Genomic DNA, 16946 nt, shown 5'->3' on the forward strand with positions numbered 1-16946 from the left:
ATGAATGTTTCCAGCTAGCAATATTTTTCACGCTCCTAACACTTTTCCTCTTGTCTGTTATCTCTTCTCGCAAAGGTTGGCGTTTGGTTCTGAAAGCTATTCTTAGGTGCTATATCTTAATGAGAATGCATGAGACAATGCTTCTGAGTTTTGGAATGAAAAGTTGCAAAAGAAAACTCAGCAAAGAAGCCATGTGGTTGAGACAGATTTTCTTTACTCATTTTCTAAGAAATAGCTCTAAAATTATTCACAGACTTCATAGAACTTCTGTGTAATATTGACCCCCCGACTTTACCCCATTCCAATGTTGTCCTTTTCAAGTTTGAGTTGGGACCTCATGGAGTGTGAGGACGTAGATTTTACTCATTACCTGGGGGATTATTGGAGAATGACGATGACACACGGTGAGTTTTATCGATTAGGGACCCATGTACATGCTGTTGAGTGTCCTTTTGGAATTCTACCTTTAGTTCAGTGATGCTACCTCAAACTGGTTTAGAATTGCTGCCATTTGAAGCGATGGCGTCTTGTCTGGAAGGCTGAGGTTGCACATCTGCTCACAGTTAGGAGAAATAACTGGCACTCTTTGGGTGCAAATGCTATTGAGAACATTTAACCAAAGTTCCATTGTTTCCTTCTTACACATTTTATAACCTGTCCATGGTGCTCTGGAAGGCTTCACTTCCCACTATCCAGACATGTTACTGTGTTTTGCAGTCAGCCTCAGTGAATAAGCCTTTGGCAAAGGGGCATTAACAACAGTAGCTGTCAGAGACCACCTGGTGTTCTTCAGCGCTGACCCTGATAGAGGCCACTTGCTGGTTAGGTCAGGGTGCCCCCAGTAGCTCGGGCTCATTCCAGGAGGTGCACGCTGCACCTCCAACAGCTCTCCTGGCATTACTGTGGCACACCATCGGCTGAGACTGATCTTCAAGTGGTGGTTCTCCTTTTTTGGGCAAAATCCTGTCTTTTACAACTCTCTTCCCAAGCACCTTTTCAAATATGCCAATTATCCTTGCCTTCCGTGAGGTTGTTTCCCATCGCCAAGCTGTTTTGATTGTATTAGATCATCTGCTTTAACTCACCCCTGGGTTGCTAGCTAATTGGCTGGTGCTTCAGTCTGCGGTCCCTGAGTGGGGATCTAGCCCACAACAACTCCCCTTGAAGGCTCTGGAGCTGTGTGTAAGCAGTCAACTATATAGATGCTCAGTCCACGCTGAGCCTTTTAGAAACCAGCATCTTAGCAAAGGACGGTTGCAGCTGTTTTTATATCAACTTTATGTGCCTCTTTTTCTATTTGCAAAAATGTTTGTTCAGTTTAACAAGTGTTTATGGAGTTCTGCCTCTGTGCAATGTGCTAGGCATGCCGGGGGCACAACTGTAGGGACACAGTTCTCTGTGGAGAGGCCATCTGTGGAGTAGGAAGTGGGGAGCTGCGATTTATTGTCAGGCCCAGTTCCCAGTGATTTACTTAATCCTCCTGTACATATGAGGGATTTGATATTTTCTCCATTTTTGCAGAGGAGGAAACAGGCTCAAAACAACTAAACTTGCCAGAGTTCACACTCATGACAAAGTCCAGAAGCAAATGCATGTTGTTTAACTCCAAACTCTATATTGCATCCACTAAAGTTAGGTTTCCCGAGCTAGTGCTCCACAGAACACTACTGTACCAACAGCTATTAATAGATGGTCCGTGATGAAAGGCTTCTATGGTCAAATAAGTTTAGGGAATCAGTGAAAACTCAGTTGCCCCTCCTCCCACACCTGAGAATTCACAGAGCACTTTTGCAACATTGCACATTAGCATTTTAAATGCTCTGAGACGTCCTGTAGTAAACAAACCTGCTAACTTTGTGTAGCCCAACATTTTCTTTCCATTTTTTGCAAAAACTAATCCATGTTTGTTATAGAGAATACAGATAAGCTAAAAATTAAGATTGTTTATGCCACCAGCCTTTCAGATTTATTTCTCGGCAGAAATAGAAATGACTGTGTATTATTTACAAAACAGTGTCATGATATACATACATATCTTTCTGTGTTATCCCAGCATTTTCAAACGTGTGTTATCATGTTTTTTTCATGTTTTTACAAAACATCAGCTAACAACCCCCTGAGTTCTGTTATAGGCTGATATATAGCTTTTATCCATCTAAAAGCTCAAATGGAATCTAACCATGTTTAACTTTGCTCTGTAAATCAAAGAGAAAGTGTTTCTCTTCTGTGTGTGTTTATGGCTTCCTCTCTTTCCTTAGCCCTTCCCAGTTTCCACGTAAGAATAGTGGAGGACCAGAGGCCCAGGGAAAGCCAGAGAGAAGCCAACCACTCCAGATATGTGGAGCCATCCACTTCAGTGTGTATGTGGGGTGTGTGTGTGAGAGAGAGAGCGGGGGTGGGGGGAGAGGGAGAGAGAGATGAGAGAGAGAAAGGAAGGAGTGAGGAGAGGGATTGATTTTTTTCTCTGGCCAACTTGGGTGAAGGAAATCTAAGAAACACATCTTGCAGCAGGATCTAGTATTCTCCTTCTCCACCTATATAGCTACCTGAGAAGCAAAAGAATGTGACTGGTAGTTTGGAATACTTTGGACTTCTGCTTATCTTTCTACTTAGTAGTTTGCCAGCCATATGCTTAGAAAGGCTTGCATGATGTGTTTTTTTTTAATCAATTAAAATGCAAAACATTTCCCCTTTCCTAAGTTGAATTGTCCTTAAATCTCTTCCCTAACTATTTTTTACTTGCTTTTTTTTTTTCTGATTTCATTATTTCTCATTAAGTATTGATGTGATCATGTCAGAGAAGTGCTCAGTTTCCTATATACCCTACACTGAATCATGTAGCATGTATGAGAAATGTAAACCAAATTACTTTGGGATTAAGTGAAAAAGGGCCTACTCCTCTTTCAACGTGGGATTTGAGCAGCTCATGCCTAGCATAAATGGGTGCTTCATGGTTCTTTGATGAAGGACAATGTATGCTGCATTTTCTTCTGCATTATTATTTGCTTATCTGTCTGTTCATTCATTCACTACGTTTGTTTATAAATACATGAAAGCTTTTTTTTCAATTGAGATGAAACTAAAATTAGCCATTTTAAAGTGAACAATTCAGTGGCATTTAGCACATACACAATGTTGTACAATCACCACCTCTGTCTAGAGACCCTGTTGCAAAACAAACAAAAAAAGCCATTTTCATCATCCCCAAATGTGTTCCCATTAAGCAGTCACTCCTATTCCTCCTCCCCACAGCCCTGGCAACCACCAATCTGCATTTTGACTCAATCAATTGACCTATTCTCGATATTTCCTATACATAGAATCATACCATATGTGAATTTTTTTGTCTGTATTCTTTCACTTAATACTTTTTTCAGGTTCATACGTGTTGTCACATGTATCAGTATTTTATTCCTATTTTATGGTCAAGTAATAATCCATTGTATGTATACACCACAATTTGTTTATCTGTTCAAATGTTGAACATTTGGGCTGTTTCTGCCTTTTGGCTATGGTGAATAATGCTGCTATGAACACACATGTACAAGTATTTATTTGAGTACTTGTTTTCAGTTCTTTTGAGTATATACCTAGAAGTGGAATTGCTGGATCATATGAGAATTCTGTGTTTAACTTTTCCCCCGTATTAGGCACTCAGAAAATTAGGAAGGAAGTAAAGAGTAGGCTCTTCCTTCCAAAGAGATCATTGATAATGTGCTGCACACTGAACATGCTGAGTGTTGGGTTTTAGATGATTTTATTAGTGCAATATGAAGCAAAATGTTTCAGTAATTTACATGGCTGGGCAGCCATTCAGTGCCCTAGAGTGTTCATAATGTAGTTTATTCTACCTTTGTTATGAAGGAAGTGAAGTGTACAGTATTACTTGGTCTGTTGTTTCTCATACATTTAAACAAGCACTTTGAACACCTTGACAACTGTTTCGTCTCATCTTACTTACTAATTGTCTTATATAACGGAGTTACCTGGGGGTAGGAACAACTGTTAAGTTTCTCTGTTTGGCTCTCAAAGAAGTAACTATATATGTCTTATGTATTGTCTTTGCTTTCTTTTCAGAGATTTATGGAGAATAGCAGCATAATTGCTTGCTATAATGAACTGATTCAAATAGAACATGGGGAAGTTCGCTCCCAGTTCAAATTACGGTATGTAGCAAAGTGAGACAGTAACATAAGGTTAGCAATTCTTTAGAAAATCTTATCTATCAACAGGCTGATGTTCATGGGTTCATAGCTGAATCCCAGGGATTTTGAAGCTTTTAAACAGGCAATGAATGGCAGCTGGCCAACAGCAGTATCTAAGCCAGAAGGCCTGTTATATAAAGAAATAAATTGGAAGCATTTCTTCTTTTGACAGTATTTTCCACTATTTACAGAATTTTAAAATTGTAACCTGGGAAAATGTTTAATTTTTGCACAATTAGATCGAGATTGGGAATAGCCTTGAGGATTATTTTCTACATCCTTCTTTCAATATTTATAAATTTTTACTTGGATTGTTACGCATAGGGGTAAACTAATGGTGGTATTTATCATGCTAACCATAATAATTGCTAAGTAACCACAATAGCAATTTTATTAAGTCTGTTTGTGGCCTCAATATGCATGAAGTAGCTTTAAGAAACCAGTTTTAAGTCTCTTTACAAGCATGTAGTGTTTTAAGATCTGGCTTGTCACTGGTGCTCAATTCCAGGGATGGGATTCTCTGGGTGTCTGGCTGCTGGCCAGAATGCTGGGCTGGGGGATGTTCTGCTCCTGGACCCTCTTAGGAATATCAGGGTCCTAGCTCCTGCCTGGTTTTGCTCAGGCTCCACTCTGGCAGGCTTTTTGAACCCTGATGTTTTCCTCCCTTCTCAGTCAGGGAGCAGGGAAAAGAGGAGGCTCTTCTCCACCCATGGGCCACTGCGGGGCCCAGTCCCCAGGAAATTCAGGCTGTGGGATGCCAGAAAAGTCTGTAGCATGGCTTCTCTCTCTGGCTGACTGAGAAGTCATGGATAGTTTGAGGCTCAACACAAAATAAGTAGGAGAGCATCCTATTATAGTGATTATATGCCTTATCTTGATTACTTATTGTCATTCAAAGATGACAAAACCCTTTTCAAACTTAATTATCCTCTGTCCCAGGGAGGCAAAATGAGTTGACATAAACCTAGAGAAGCAGGTTCCCCTGGGGTGCACCCTGATCAGGGAAGTCACTTTTTGGTGGGTAGAGTGCTCTAAGAAATAAAGTGTGGGATAGACGGTCACTTCCTTAGATAGAAAAGCATTAAAAAAAGAATCTCAAACCAGTGGGAAATCAGATATTTTGGGAATTCAGGTATTTTTTAACAGCCCTTGATAAGAAATATTGACAAAGACTTTTTGAAAGTATAAGTAAGCTAGATCCCTTGGTTTATTTTTATGTGTATGTTAGCTTCAGAGAACTTCATAGAATTTTTCTAGAAACCCACGTTGCCTTTACTTCCATAATTTATGCCTTTTAATAATGTAGATTAATTGTTATTATTTCTGGGGGTCTCTACTGTTTTTCATTGAAGGTTAAAAGACTCGGCACTTTTATTTTAGATGTTTACACAATAAATATAATTAGAAAGAGGGGGGTTTTATTGTGGTTTAATTCTTCAGCTGTGTATTACCTACAATAAAAAATGAACAGCTCAACACCTCATTGCTTTGATAGGCAATTCCATTATTTGATTTTAAATAAGTTTCTGTTTTTTTAGGCAACATTACATGTGATGGCATATGTGAGTTGCCAGGAGATGCCCTAATACAGATTCTGCAGTGCACATGGGGGCACTGGAGGGCTGTCCCAGGAATGTTAGGGGCACCTTGTCCACGATGAACAGGGCAAAAGCAGGCCTGGAAATTTGAAATAAATATCCCCAGCCAACAAGAGCATAAAGAAAAGCCTTCAGGTTATTGTACTGATGAAATCTGTTTAGAGCCAGGGCACCAAAGACTTTTTAAGATCTTATCAGATTCAGAACTTTGTAAATTTCTAAGTACCTACCATTATGTAAGTACTATACTTCTGACCCCTCACTTACTAGAACTGGTTGGGGGCATTGGACCCATTGTTGAGGTCATAATGAAAAGCCTCAAGTTCTTAATACAAATCAGTGTGAAATTGGTGAATGGACCTGACCCAGGAAGATGGTGGCCCCAGGAAAGAAGGTTTACCTGGCACATGGATTATCTTGCCTTCTGCACAAGCTTCAGCTGTTGCTTTTTGGTGGGTTCTGCCTCAACCTTATTCAAGTTATCACCCTTTTGGGTGTGTGTGTGAACGTGTGCATGATTTTGTGTGCATATTCCCAGGTATACTATATCTAGGCCCAGCAGATGGAGGCAGTGACCCATGCCATGGCCCCTCCCCAGCTCCTTAGGGCACTTAGGGACGTCTAGCACATATACCTGCACCCCAAGGCAGGCAAGCAACTCTATCATTTGTTGCAGACTGGGAAAATGAGGCTCTTTATTATACAATGCTAGAATAATTATAGTCTAATTATATAATACTTTCCCCTACAATTCCGCCCCCAGCTGCAGCTAAATATGTAGCATTACTGTCATTCTGCAAGGACAGTCTGTACTGCAGGATGATGACGAATGTTGAAGGTAGACACCTCTGTCCGGGTCCTGTGTCTAGTGACCATATTTACTTAACCAAGAAAAAAAAAGGATCACCTGACGTGATCAAACAGAAGATATAGTCTAATTTTAAGATTCTATTATATGAAATAACTTTTAAAGATATAAGAACTAAATCACGTATCTGTATGCCTTTGATTAATTACTCTGTTGAATAGAAGAATTTATGAAATGGAGAGTGTCTAGGATAATCTAAATTAAATGATGACTATCTCTTCTGATGTTCTTACACCTCTTTATCATGAAAAGATCTATTTTATCTAAAATATAGATAATTATTTAGATACTTAGCAGGAGTTTGGGCTGATCGATACATACTAATGCAGTACCAGCTATTGTTTGATTCATTAGTCAGTCTAGAAGTTACATCCAAGTCATGTTTATTTCACTCCAAATCTTAAGACAGTAGCAATCCTCAGTTTTAGAAAGAATCAAGGCCGGCGCGGTGGCTCAAGCCTGTAATCCCAGCACTTTGGGAGGCCGAGACGGGCGAATCACGAGGTCAGGAGATCGAGACCATCTTGGCTAATACGGTGAAACCCCGTCTCTACTAAAAAATACAAAAATTAGCCGGGCGAGATGGCGGGCGCCTGTAGTCCCAGCTACTCGGGAGGCTGAGGCGAGAGAATGGCGTCAACCCGGGAGGCGGAGCTTGCAGTGAGCTGAGATCCGGCCACTGCACTCCAGCCTGGGCGACAGAGCGAGACTCCGTCTCAACAAAAAAAAAAAAAAAAAAAAAAAAAAAGAAAGAATCAAAATTTTTGATGGACAAAACTCTGTATTCTGTGGAACACCACATCTCTCAGTATTAACAGACATTTACAGAGCACTCTATTCTCATACGGGCTCTGCGTGATAGCTATTGTGTTACAGGGGTGGAAACTGAGCTGTGAAGGCTTAAAATGACCAGTTGCTATTGCTTTATTGCCCAGTAATGAGTGCTAACAAGTAGCTAAGTCATGATCCTCTTACCTCTTCCACTCCCTGCTCCCAACTCATCCCAGACTCCTACTGGGATGTGGACTTGTGTTCAGAATCTTTTCCCTACAAGCCACCACCTTGCCCAGTCCTACCCTTGTTCCAGGCAGCCTCAGAGTGTGTGTGTGTGTGTGTGTGTGTGCTGGTGGAGTCTAGATAGAGCACTTTTGGAAGAGACACAGGAGATAATGTAACCCAACACCTGGACTGACAGAGGAAAACACTGAGAACCTTCACAGCTACTCAGCATATTGGTGACTGTGGTGGAGTAGAATCCAGGCATCCTGCTTTTTCAGTCTGGTGCACTTTCCACTCAGCATCGCACTACGTTATTTATAGACTTTATACCTGGACCTCTGTAATAGTTACCTTTTCTCTCTGGACCTTCGAGGGCTCTTTAGAAGGTGCGGGGAAAATGGTGACGTTACCTGTACTTCATGGGTTTCGACACCTAGGTTACTTTTCCCTTGTGTTTCCTTTTCCTAGTTTTCCAACTTTTTAATCTGAAGGATAAAACATAAGGATACCTGAGACAAAAGAATTGTATGGTTCCCATGAACAGATATTAATAAAGCTAAGGTTCTTCTGCCAGAAGAGTATGAATAATTAATACAAGCAATTAAGTTCTAAAACTCTAGAAACATGACTCAAATTGATTATCTCATTTTGCTGCAGATTTATTGAAATAGAACCATCAACCAAAGAGGTCGAGAGCCTGAATAAACATTGCAGTCTGGTCGTGTTTGTCGTGGGGGGCAGGGGTGGGAAATAGTGTGTTCTTTCTACCAGTATCCTTTCATTTCAACTGTTGATAAGCATTTACTTTATCCTATGGGGCTTTATACTTATTGAAAATTTCATGCTTTGTGGATAATCATAAAATGAATGTTTCATAAATTTTGGAGATTGGATCTAAGATCATGTATAAAGGCAACCTCTTGAATTGATGAAAATGATAATAGTCTGAAGTACCTGTTTATATGTTTAGTTGAAACCTGTTTACATAGTTAGAGAAAATACTTAAGCAAGAGAGGAATTTGTCATTTGATAAAATGTGTTAATTAAAGCTTAATTATCCAGCTCTCAAAGTTAACAAATTAGCCCACATAGAGTGTGTTTCTCCACAAGTGACTTCTGAAAGACAGCTGTTGCCCAGGAAATCCCTACGGTGCTTTGTCAAGTTTTGGACCAGGTACCTGGAAAACACTGTTGATAAGACTAGCTCTTGCGTATCTCTTATGAGGCAGTGCAGTGACAAATTTGGTAGCAGTTTTAAAGCCCCCTTTAATTCTTTTTTCTTATTTTAAATTATCGTGTTTGCAAGTGGTGGTACTAAGACAGTATACAGTTCTAATTGGGTAGACTGGAGCAATTTAACTAAGAAAATATACTACTGCACCTATAAGCCTTTTCAGTTGAGTTAGGTTGATATTCTCCTCTGCTCTGCTAACCCGTATCATGATTACTTGTTTTACTTACCTTCTCACACTGATATCTTCATTTCTGCAACTATAAGATTGGCGTCCTGCAGTTGGCTAAAATACTGCACTCTGTACGCATACCTCACTATTATTGAATACTGTTCTTGGTTTGACATTTCAGGTGTACTTACGAGAAAAGATAGGCTATGATTCTTTTTTTTAACCAAAGCCTTTTGAAAGCCTTAGAGATCAAAGAAGTATTGCTCTGTGATCTGAAACATAACAACAGGTATCATGTGTTGGATGCTCATATTGTCCCAAGCACTTCGAGAAATGCCTCACATAAACTATCTGTTTTGATCTTTACAAAAACCTGTGAAATACATATTATTATCCTCATTTTATGGATGAGGAAACTGAGGGCCATTGAAGACAAAAAGTTGCCTCAGGTCGCATAACTGGAAAAATACAGAGCCAGATTTCACCCAGTTCTTTCTGCCTTCTTCCTTCTAAACAGATCAAAATAGGATGACAAAGTTAGAATGCCTTTATGAGTGGAAAAAATAACATTTTTCAGAGTTTTTCTTTTAAAGAAAAAAATCAATCCAGTAAATCAACAGTTTTTTTTTCTTTTTGCAATGTGTAAGAAAGCTTTTTGTTGGGATTCTTTAAACAGTCAGTATAAATAACAGAGCTCTAGCTACATGCTTGCTGTGTTGGACAGTAAATAGCTTACTGTATTTGGAGTTGCTCTAGATTAGGAAATTGGTTAAAACTGTAACAGAGAAAATGAGAGTCTGATTCCAAATATTGTTTATGCATTTAGTTTGAAAGATGACTTTTTTTTCCCTCAAAGCATATTGTTAACCCTCTTAGTCTGTTAGGATTGCAATAATGAAATATAGTCATACATCATTTAATGATGGGGGTATGTTTTGAGAACAACATAACAATGTGGGATGCAAACATTGTAGAGTGTACTTACACAAACCTAGATGGTATAGCTTACTACACACCTAGGCTACATGGTCTAGCCTGTTGCTCCTAGGTTACAAACCTGTGGAGCATGTTACTGTACTGAATACTGTAGACAATTTTAACACAATGGTATTTGTGAATTTAAACATAGAAAGGCACAGTAAAAATGCAGTATTGAAAGATTTAAAATGGTGCACTTGTATAAGGCACTTAGCATGAATGGAGCTTGCAGGACTGGGAGTTGCTCTGGGTGAGCTGGGGAGTGAAAGGAGAGGGAACGTGAAGGCCCAGGGCATTATGTATATATGACTGTAGACTTTATCAGCTTTGTACTCTTAGGCTACACAAAATTCATTAAAACATTTTCCTTTCTTCAATAGTAAATTTGCCTTAGCTTACCGCTGCTTTTCAACTTTATAAACCTTTATATTTTTAAACTTTTTCACTCTTAATACCATTTAGCTTAAAACACATATTTCACAGCTGTACAAAAAATTTGTTTCTTTATAACATTATTCTGTCAGCTTTTTTCTATTTTTAAATCTTTTTTTTTTTTTAACCTTTTAAACTTTTTTGTTAAAAATAAGACAACTTTGGCCAGTGCCTGCACAGGGTCAGGATCATCAGTATCACTGACTTCCCCCTCCACATCTTGTCTCACTGGAAGGTCTTCAGGGGCAATAACACACATGGAGCTGTCACCTTCTATGATAACAATGCCATCTTCTGTGATACCTCCTGAAGGACCTGCCTGAGGCTGCTTTACAGTTAACTTTTCTTAGTAGTTGAAGGAGTATTTTATCTAAAACAGTGATGAATAGTATAGTAAGTACATAAACCAGTATCCTAGTCATCTCTTATCAAACATTAGGTACTGTACATCATTACTGTATTGCTATATGTTTATACAGCTGATAGTGCAGTGAGCTTGTTTACACCAACATCATCACAGACACATGAGGATGTTCTGTCTGCTGCAACACCACTAGGCAATAGGAATTAGGATTATAATCTCACAGGACCACCATTGTATATTGAGTCCATTGTTGAAACATCGTTATGAGTTGCATTACTGTACCTTAAACGGAGTGATTAATAAGCAACAGAAATGTATTGCTCACAGTTCTGGAGGTTGAGAAGTCCAAGATCAAGGTGCCAGCAGGTTCTGTGTCTGGTGAGGGCCCGTTCCTCATAGAGAGGACCCTCTCTATGTCCTCACATGGCAGAAAGTGCAAGGGAGCCCACTGGAGCCTCTTTAATAAAGGCACTAATCCCATTCATGAGGACGAAGCCCCACAGGCTTAGCCACTTCCCAAAGGCTCTGCATCTTCATATAATCACATCGGATGTTAGATTCCAACATATGAACATTTGGGAGACATCAGCAGTCAGACCATGGCGGTAACAAAAAGTACGTAGATTTGATGAACCTGGTATCTGTTTACTTTGTTAAATTAACAGATGAAATGTGAATGGTTTTCACAGAAGAACTAACTTCAATCTTTTATAACTTTCAGGGCCTGTAATTCAGTGTTTACAGCATTAGATCACTGTCATGAAGCCATAGAAATAACAAGCGATGACCACGTGATTCAGGTATGGAAAGAAACCATCTCTATCATTAACATTCAAAATGAACCTTTCAGGTTTAAGCCACACTTTTTATCAAGTACTTTCCCATCAACCTCACATATCAGCACATTTTCTTAGGAGAAATAAATATCAAGCTGTGCAAAGAATACTGATAGACTTAAGAATTAGATATTCAATAAAGAACAAAAAATGATTACTTCAGATCAGAACCTGCAATTTCTTTGACAGAAATGGGGTTTAAGAAAATTTATTTTTTTGAGACAGATTCTCATTCTGTCACCCAGGCTGGAGTACAGTGGTCATCTTGGCTCAGTATAATTTCTGCCTCTCAGGTTCCAGTGATTCTTGTTCCTCTAAGTAGCCAGGATTACAGGCATATGCCACCACACTCAGATAATTTTATATTTTTAGTAGAGATGGGGTTTTACCATGTTGGCCAGGTTGGCCAGGTTGGTCTCAAACTCCTGACCTCAAGTGATCCACCTGCCTTGGCCTCCCAAAGTGCTGGGATTATAGGTGTGAGTCACTGCACCCAGCTATAACTGGGTAAATTCTTTTGACCATCTGTGAAGACACTATTCACATAGAAGTAAGTCAGAATGGTACAGTAAATGCTTATAAATGTCTATGGAACAGAATATTTTCAAAGACATTCATTTGTTTGCCTGCAGTGGGTATTCTAATTATAAAGCATTCTTACATGAATGTCATCTTCCTAAGGAAATGTGTGTAGCAGAGAAACCTTTCAAGAAATGATGTATTCTTATTATAATTGTTGGAAAGTAAGACATCTGTATTTGTAAAATACTCTGAAATATAGACTTTCCATGAATTGGTGCTTGTTTGCCTGCAGTTGGTTTGCAGAGTGGCATGGAGTGTGAGGAGCACTTGTCATCAGTAGAGCACCAAAGACAGTGGGCAACACACAGTGAAGCCCACAGCAGAAGCCTCACATTTGTCTACCCTAATCTCCCAGTGCACACATACACACCCTATTCTCATACCAGACCAATAACATCAGTAGCCCACCCTGCCTAGGCCCTGTCATCAGCACTTTCATTAGGTTGTCTCGTTTCTATTCAGTAAGGGTAGGAAAGAGAAATCATTGCCCTATAGTGCAGATGAGGAAACTGAGTCCCAACAAGGTCAAGGAACTTATCCAAGGAAAGCCTTAGTAGTAAATATCAGAACTAAAATATGTAGTCATGTCTCCAAAGCCTTCCTACCTGGTTTCCTGTTTAGCTGTATGGTTAGAATATGGTTTTTGGCTGCCCCCTTGAAATGTATCTGAAGGCTTCTTCGTGTTGCTGGCTGTTAGTGGCCCACCTGCCCACAGATCTGCCTCTTGGACCTCAGAGAGAGTCAGACATGTTTCTGTTACAGACCAAGCACAAAAATGCCACATCTCCCTTACTTATACCCAGACTTGAACAATCAAGTCTATTCATGAAGCACATTTTCTTGGCACCTCCCTGTTTTGCAGTGTGCAGCTGGATTTGATTTCAGAAATGAGGAGAAGGGGCTCCCTGCCCCTCCACCTGTAATCGAACAAACAACTTCTAGAATAGGGAACAGTCTTTCATTCTGTATCCCCGGGAGAAGTACTATTGTGATGGTGTCACATTATGATATTAATCATCTCCCAGCCTTTGCCATGAACAGAAAGAAACAGGGGCATGAGGCCAGTATAATAGATGCCTGTAAAGGAGAGGTGGAAGGAGAGTCACTGCCTTTAAGGGAAACTTGGATTCTGAAAGAAGACCTTACAGCTTTTTTCTCAGGGAACCTTTTCATCCTCCTTTAGAAAAATGTACCAGCAATCTATAGTATGGAACTTAAGAGGAAGGAGGAAGGAGCTGGATAGAGGATGTTATATGTATAGTGAAATTACCTATGTGCTATAAATTTTGAGGATGTCATCACTGGATGGGATAGTTCATATATGATCTTACTTGATATCAGCATCCTTTTCAGGGCACTCCAATCAAATAGTTAGATGCTTTTTTGAGTACAAATCTTCAGAGGTCAAGTAGCAGCACTTAAAATTTAGAAGCAATACCTGTCTATCTGTGTCTATCCATCTATTATCTATCCACCCATCCATCCCTCCCTCCTATCCTTCCTCTCTTCCTCCATGCCCCCATCTGTCTAAACTCTCCATATATTTTCTTTAAAACGCTTAATATGGTACTTGCCATATACGAGGCTCAGTTCTAAGCATTTTACATATACTCATTTATTTCTTAAAGCAATCCTATGAATCACATATCACTATTGTACTCATTTTGCAGATGGGGAAACTGAGAACTAGGGAAGTTAAGTAATTTGTCCATGGTTTTGTAGCTAGTAATTGGCAGAGCCAGGATTTGAACTTAGGTGCCTTGGCTCTGGAATCCATATCTGGGAGTACCTGCTGCGTTCTGAGGTTTCAGGAACCCTGTTGTGAAAGAAGGGCCATGACTTCTACCCAAATTTACAACTTAATAGGGAAAGCAGAAGGAACACATATGAAAAGGTATCCGAATATAGCTAACAAATAAAGAAAATAACATATTCTCTAATATTTTCTATTCATTCATCAAATAGTTACTAAACAGACCTGAGTATCCAAAGATCAATTCAAAATAGCCTTTGCCCTTGAGGAGCTGAATGTCCACTGGGAGAGAGAGATAAACAAAAATTTAAATTCGGTGTAATAAGTCACTGAAAGTCTGCACAGGCATCAGTGGCAACTCTTGGGAGTGGACTAGGTTAGGGGAGTCAGGGAAGGCTTCCTGGAAGAAAAGAGGGATAAATTGGAGTTGGAGAGGGAAAGAGACCAGGAAGGGAATTGTAAGCAGAGAAAGCATGTAGGGGAAAGGCCTGGAGATGAGGGAGATGTGCAGATAGCTCAGCAGCCTGCAGGGGTGGCCCAGGGAGGTGTGAGACTGGCTTTGTGAGCAGGGGCCACACTGTAAGTGATGCCCTTCCCTGCCTAGGGAGGGCCCTGACTACTACATGTCAGTGATGGGGCCGGGAGGTGGGGGTCTGGAGATCCATGAAGACAATATCAGGCCCCCTCCTCTTCAGTCACCCACCAAAGGCCTGATGACTAGAGCATCTTCCAAACCCCTTCAACTCTCAGGGGTGATCACGTTAATGGAAGCTGTGTCTCCCAGGGAACAGCTTCCTAACTGTCCCTGCGCCACCCCGTTCATGACTGCTGCCATCGCAGTTGAGGGCAAGAGTGATTACAGTTGGTTTGAACATCTCCGAAATAGCAGATGGATGCAATTTAAGCCCAAAGAAATTCATGACCCAGATGCAGTCTGTTTACATTTTCCCCACATTCTTTACTGCTTGTCTTTCTGCATTCAGCCCCCATCTGTGATCTTTGAAAAGAAATCAGAGGGTGGGACAGGACCTGGGAGTTAGCTAGGGTCATGGCTCTAAATTCCAGGACCCCAGGCAGAATTATGGAAAGAAACCTCTGAGTCTGCTGGCCCCAGAATCTGCCGAGGGGAGCTTCACATCTGCCTAAGCCCAGCACTGAAAGGGCTGCCTCCTGCCCAAGCCATTTAACTGAATTTATTGTTCTGATTCTACTGGTAGTGGCCCCAAACTGTAGCAAATATTGATCAATAGGTAGTGGCAATTGGAAAGGAGACATGAGAAATCCAGTTGCAGAGATGTGCATAATACAGGCCACCACTGTTGAATGGAGTTCTTATTTGTTCATTTGTTTGTCTGTAAGAGGCAGGGTCTTGCTGCGTTGCCTGGGCTGGAGTGCAATGGTGCAATCACAGCTCACTGCAGCCTCAAACTCCCAGGCTCCAGTGATCCTTCTGCCTCAGCCTCCTGAATAGGAGGGACTACAGGTGTGTGCCACAACAACTGGCTACTTTTTTTTTATTTTTGTAGAGGTGTATTTTTTTTATTTTTTATTTTGTGTTTTCCAGGCTGGTCTTGAACTCTTGGGCTCAGCTGATCCTCCTGCCTCAGTTTCCCAAAGGGCTGGAATTGAATTACAGGCATGAGCCACTGTGCCCAGCCTGAAACTGTTTTTTGTTTTTGTTTTTGTTTTTTTTAACTACAAACATATGGACCCAGTCCTAATTTATTTTTATTTCTTTTTTTTTTTTTTTTTTGTCTGCGTTTTTCCTTATTCATGGGGTAGTAGATGGTGAATGAGTTCCCCAAGAGGCTGGTACTGCTAGATGAGGGCTTCCTGTTTTTTTCCTGCTGAAGTTTCTTCTGATTTCCTACAGAGGATCAGGATGGCAGTTGAATGAATACATTGCTGCCAGGAAGGAGGGAACTCCTCCAGGAAGGGTTTGGGGATGGAGCGGGGCCGCAGCACCTGGCCAGCCAACTGCATTAGAGGATGTTTGCCCTGGGAACTTCTTGCTTGATATTCCTCTGGGTCCCAACAAGTCTTCCTACGGGGCACACAGACGTTTCATGAACTCTGTCTTGTGTCCCCGCACTGATCTGTACCCACCTCCCATTAACAGTATGTCAACCCAGCCTTCGAAAGGATGATGGGCTACCACAAAGGTGAGCTCCTGGGAAAAGAACTCGCTGATCTGCCCAAAAGCGATAAGAACCGGGCAGACCTTCTCGACACCATCAATACATGCATCAAGAAGGGAAAGGTGGGTTACACCAGCAAAACCAATCCACAAACCCTCTCCCCAATGCGCTTTTTTTTCTGTGAGTTTTAGAATTTCATCCTTAAGATTAGCTTCTTTAATAATGTCATAATCAAGTGAAAGATCTTTTATTTTTGCAAAATGAGTTCATTTTTGAGTTAACTTTGGAACTCAAGTGAATCTGGTGCTTATCATTATGTTACAGAATATGGTGATTTTGTGTAAAAACATTTCATCCTGTGCATGAATATATCCCATCTGCCATTGCTGGAATATTGTGGGTCTCTCTGAGCAGAGTTCCACCCAGAGAGCTGTTGTGTTTGTTCAGTTTATCCAGTGTTTGGGGGACTAGACATATTTAATATCAGTATTTATAGGTAGACCAGGTTTTTTCCCAGTTTTCCTTTTCTGTTCTCTGATCGCTGTTCAACATACATTTGTAGCTTCCTCCTCCCAGCTGCACCTGTTCCTCCCGTGACTTCCCCTTCATCTGGGTAGATGAAGGTAATGATGGAAGTCCGAGAGGAATTTTCCCTGAAGCCCTCTCCTCCCGTGGAGCACTGGCTCTCATCGCTGGAGCTGCCTGTGCATTTTCTGTTAAGCATTCAGAATGCTTCTTCACATACAATTTATTTCATCTTCCTTTCTGTGATGTGAAGTAGTTAGATAAG

The 16946-nt window shown here is 40.6% G+C and overlaps 1 protein-coding gene across 1 annotated transcript in view; it reads left to right on the forward strand.

The window, feature by feature from the left end:
• PDE8B (phosphodiesterase 8B) overlaps positions 1–16946 on the forward strand; it is a 370628-nt gene that overhangs the window by 275514 nt on the left and 78168 nt on the right. Inside the window, exons 8-10 of the mRNA XM_033179929.1 lie at positions 4078–4166; positions 11569–11647; positions 16138–16278. Of these exons, the coding sequence (XP_033035820.1) occupies positions 4078–4166; positions 11569–11647; positions 16138–16278 (309 nt within the window). The remainder of the gene's footprint in view (positions 1–4077; positions 4167–11568; positions 11648–16137; positions 16279–16946) is intronic.

Source organism: Trachypithecus francoisi, unplaced genomic scaffold, assembly GCF_009764315.1.
Source record: "Trachypithecus francoisi isolate TF-2019V2 unplaced genomic scaffold, Tfra_2.0 Lachesis_group2, whole genome shotgun sequence".
Taxonomy (NCBI): Eukaryota; Metazoa; Chordata; class Mammalia; order Primates; family Cercopithecidae; genus Trachypithecus; species Trachypithecus francoisi.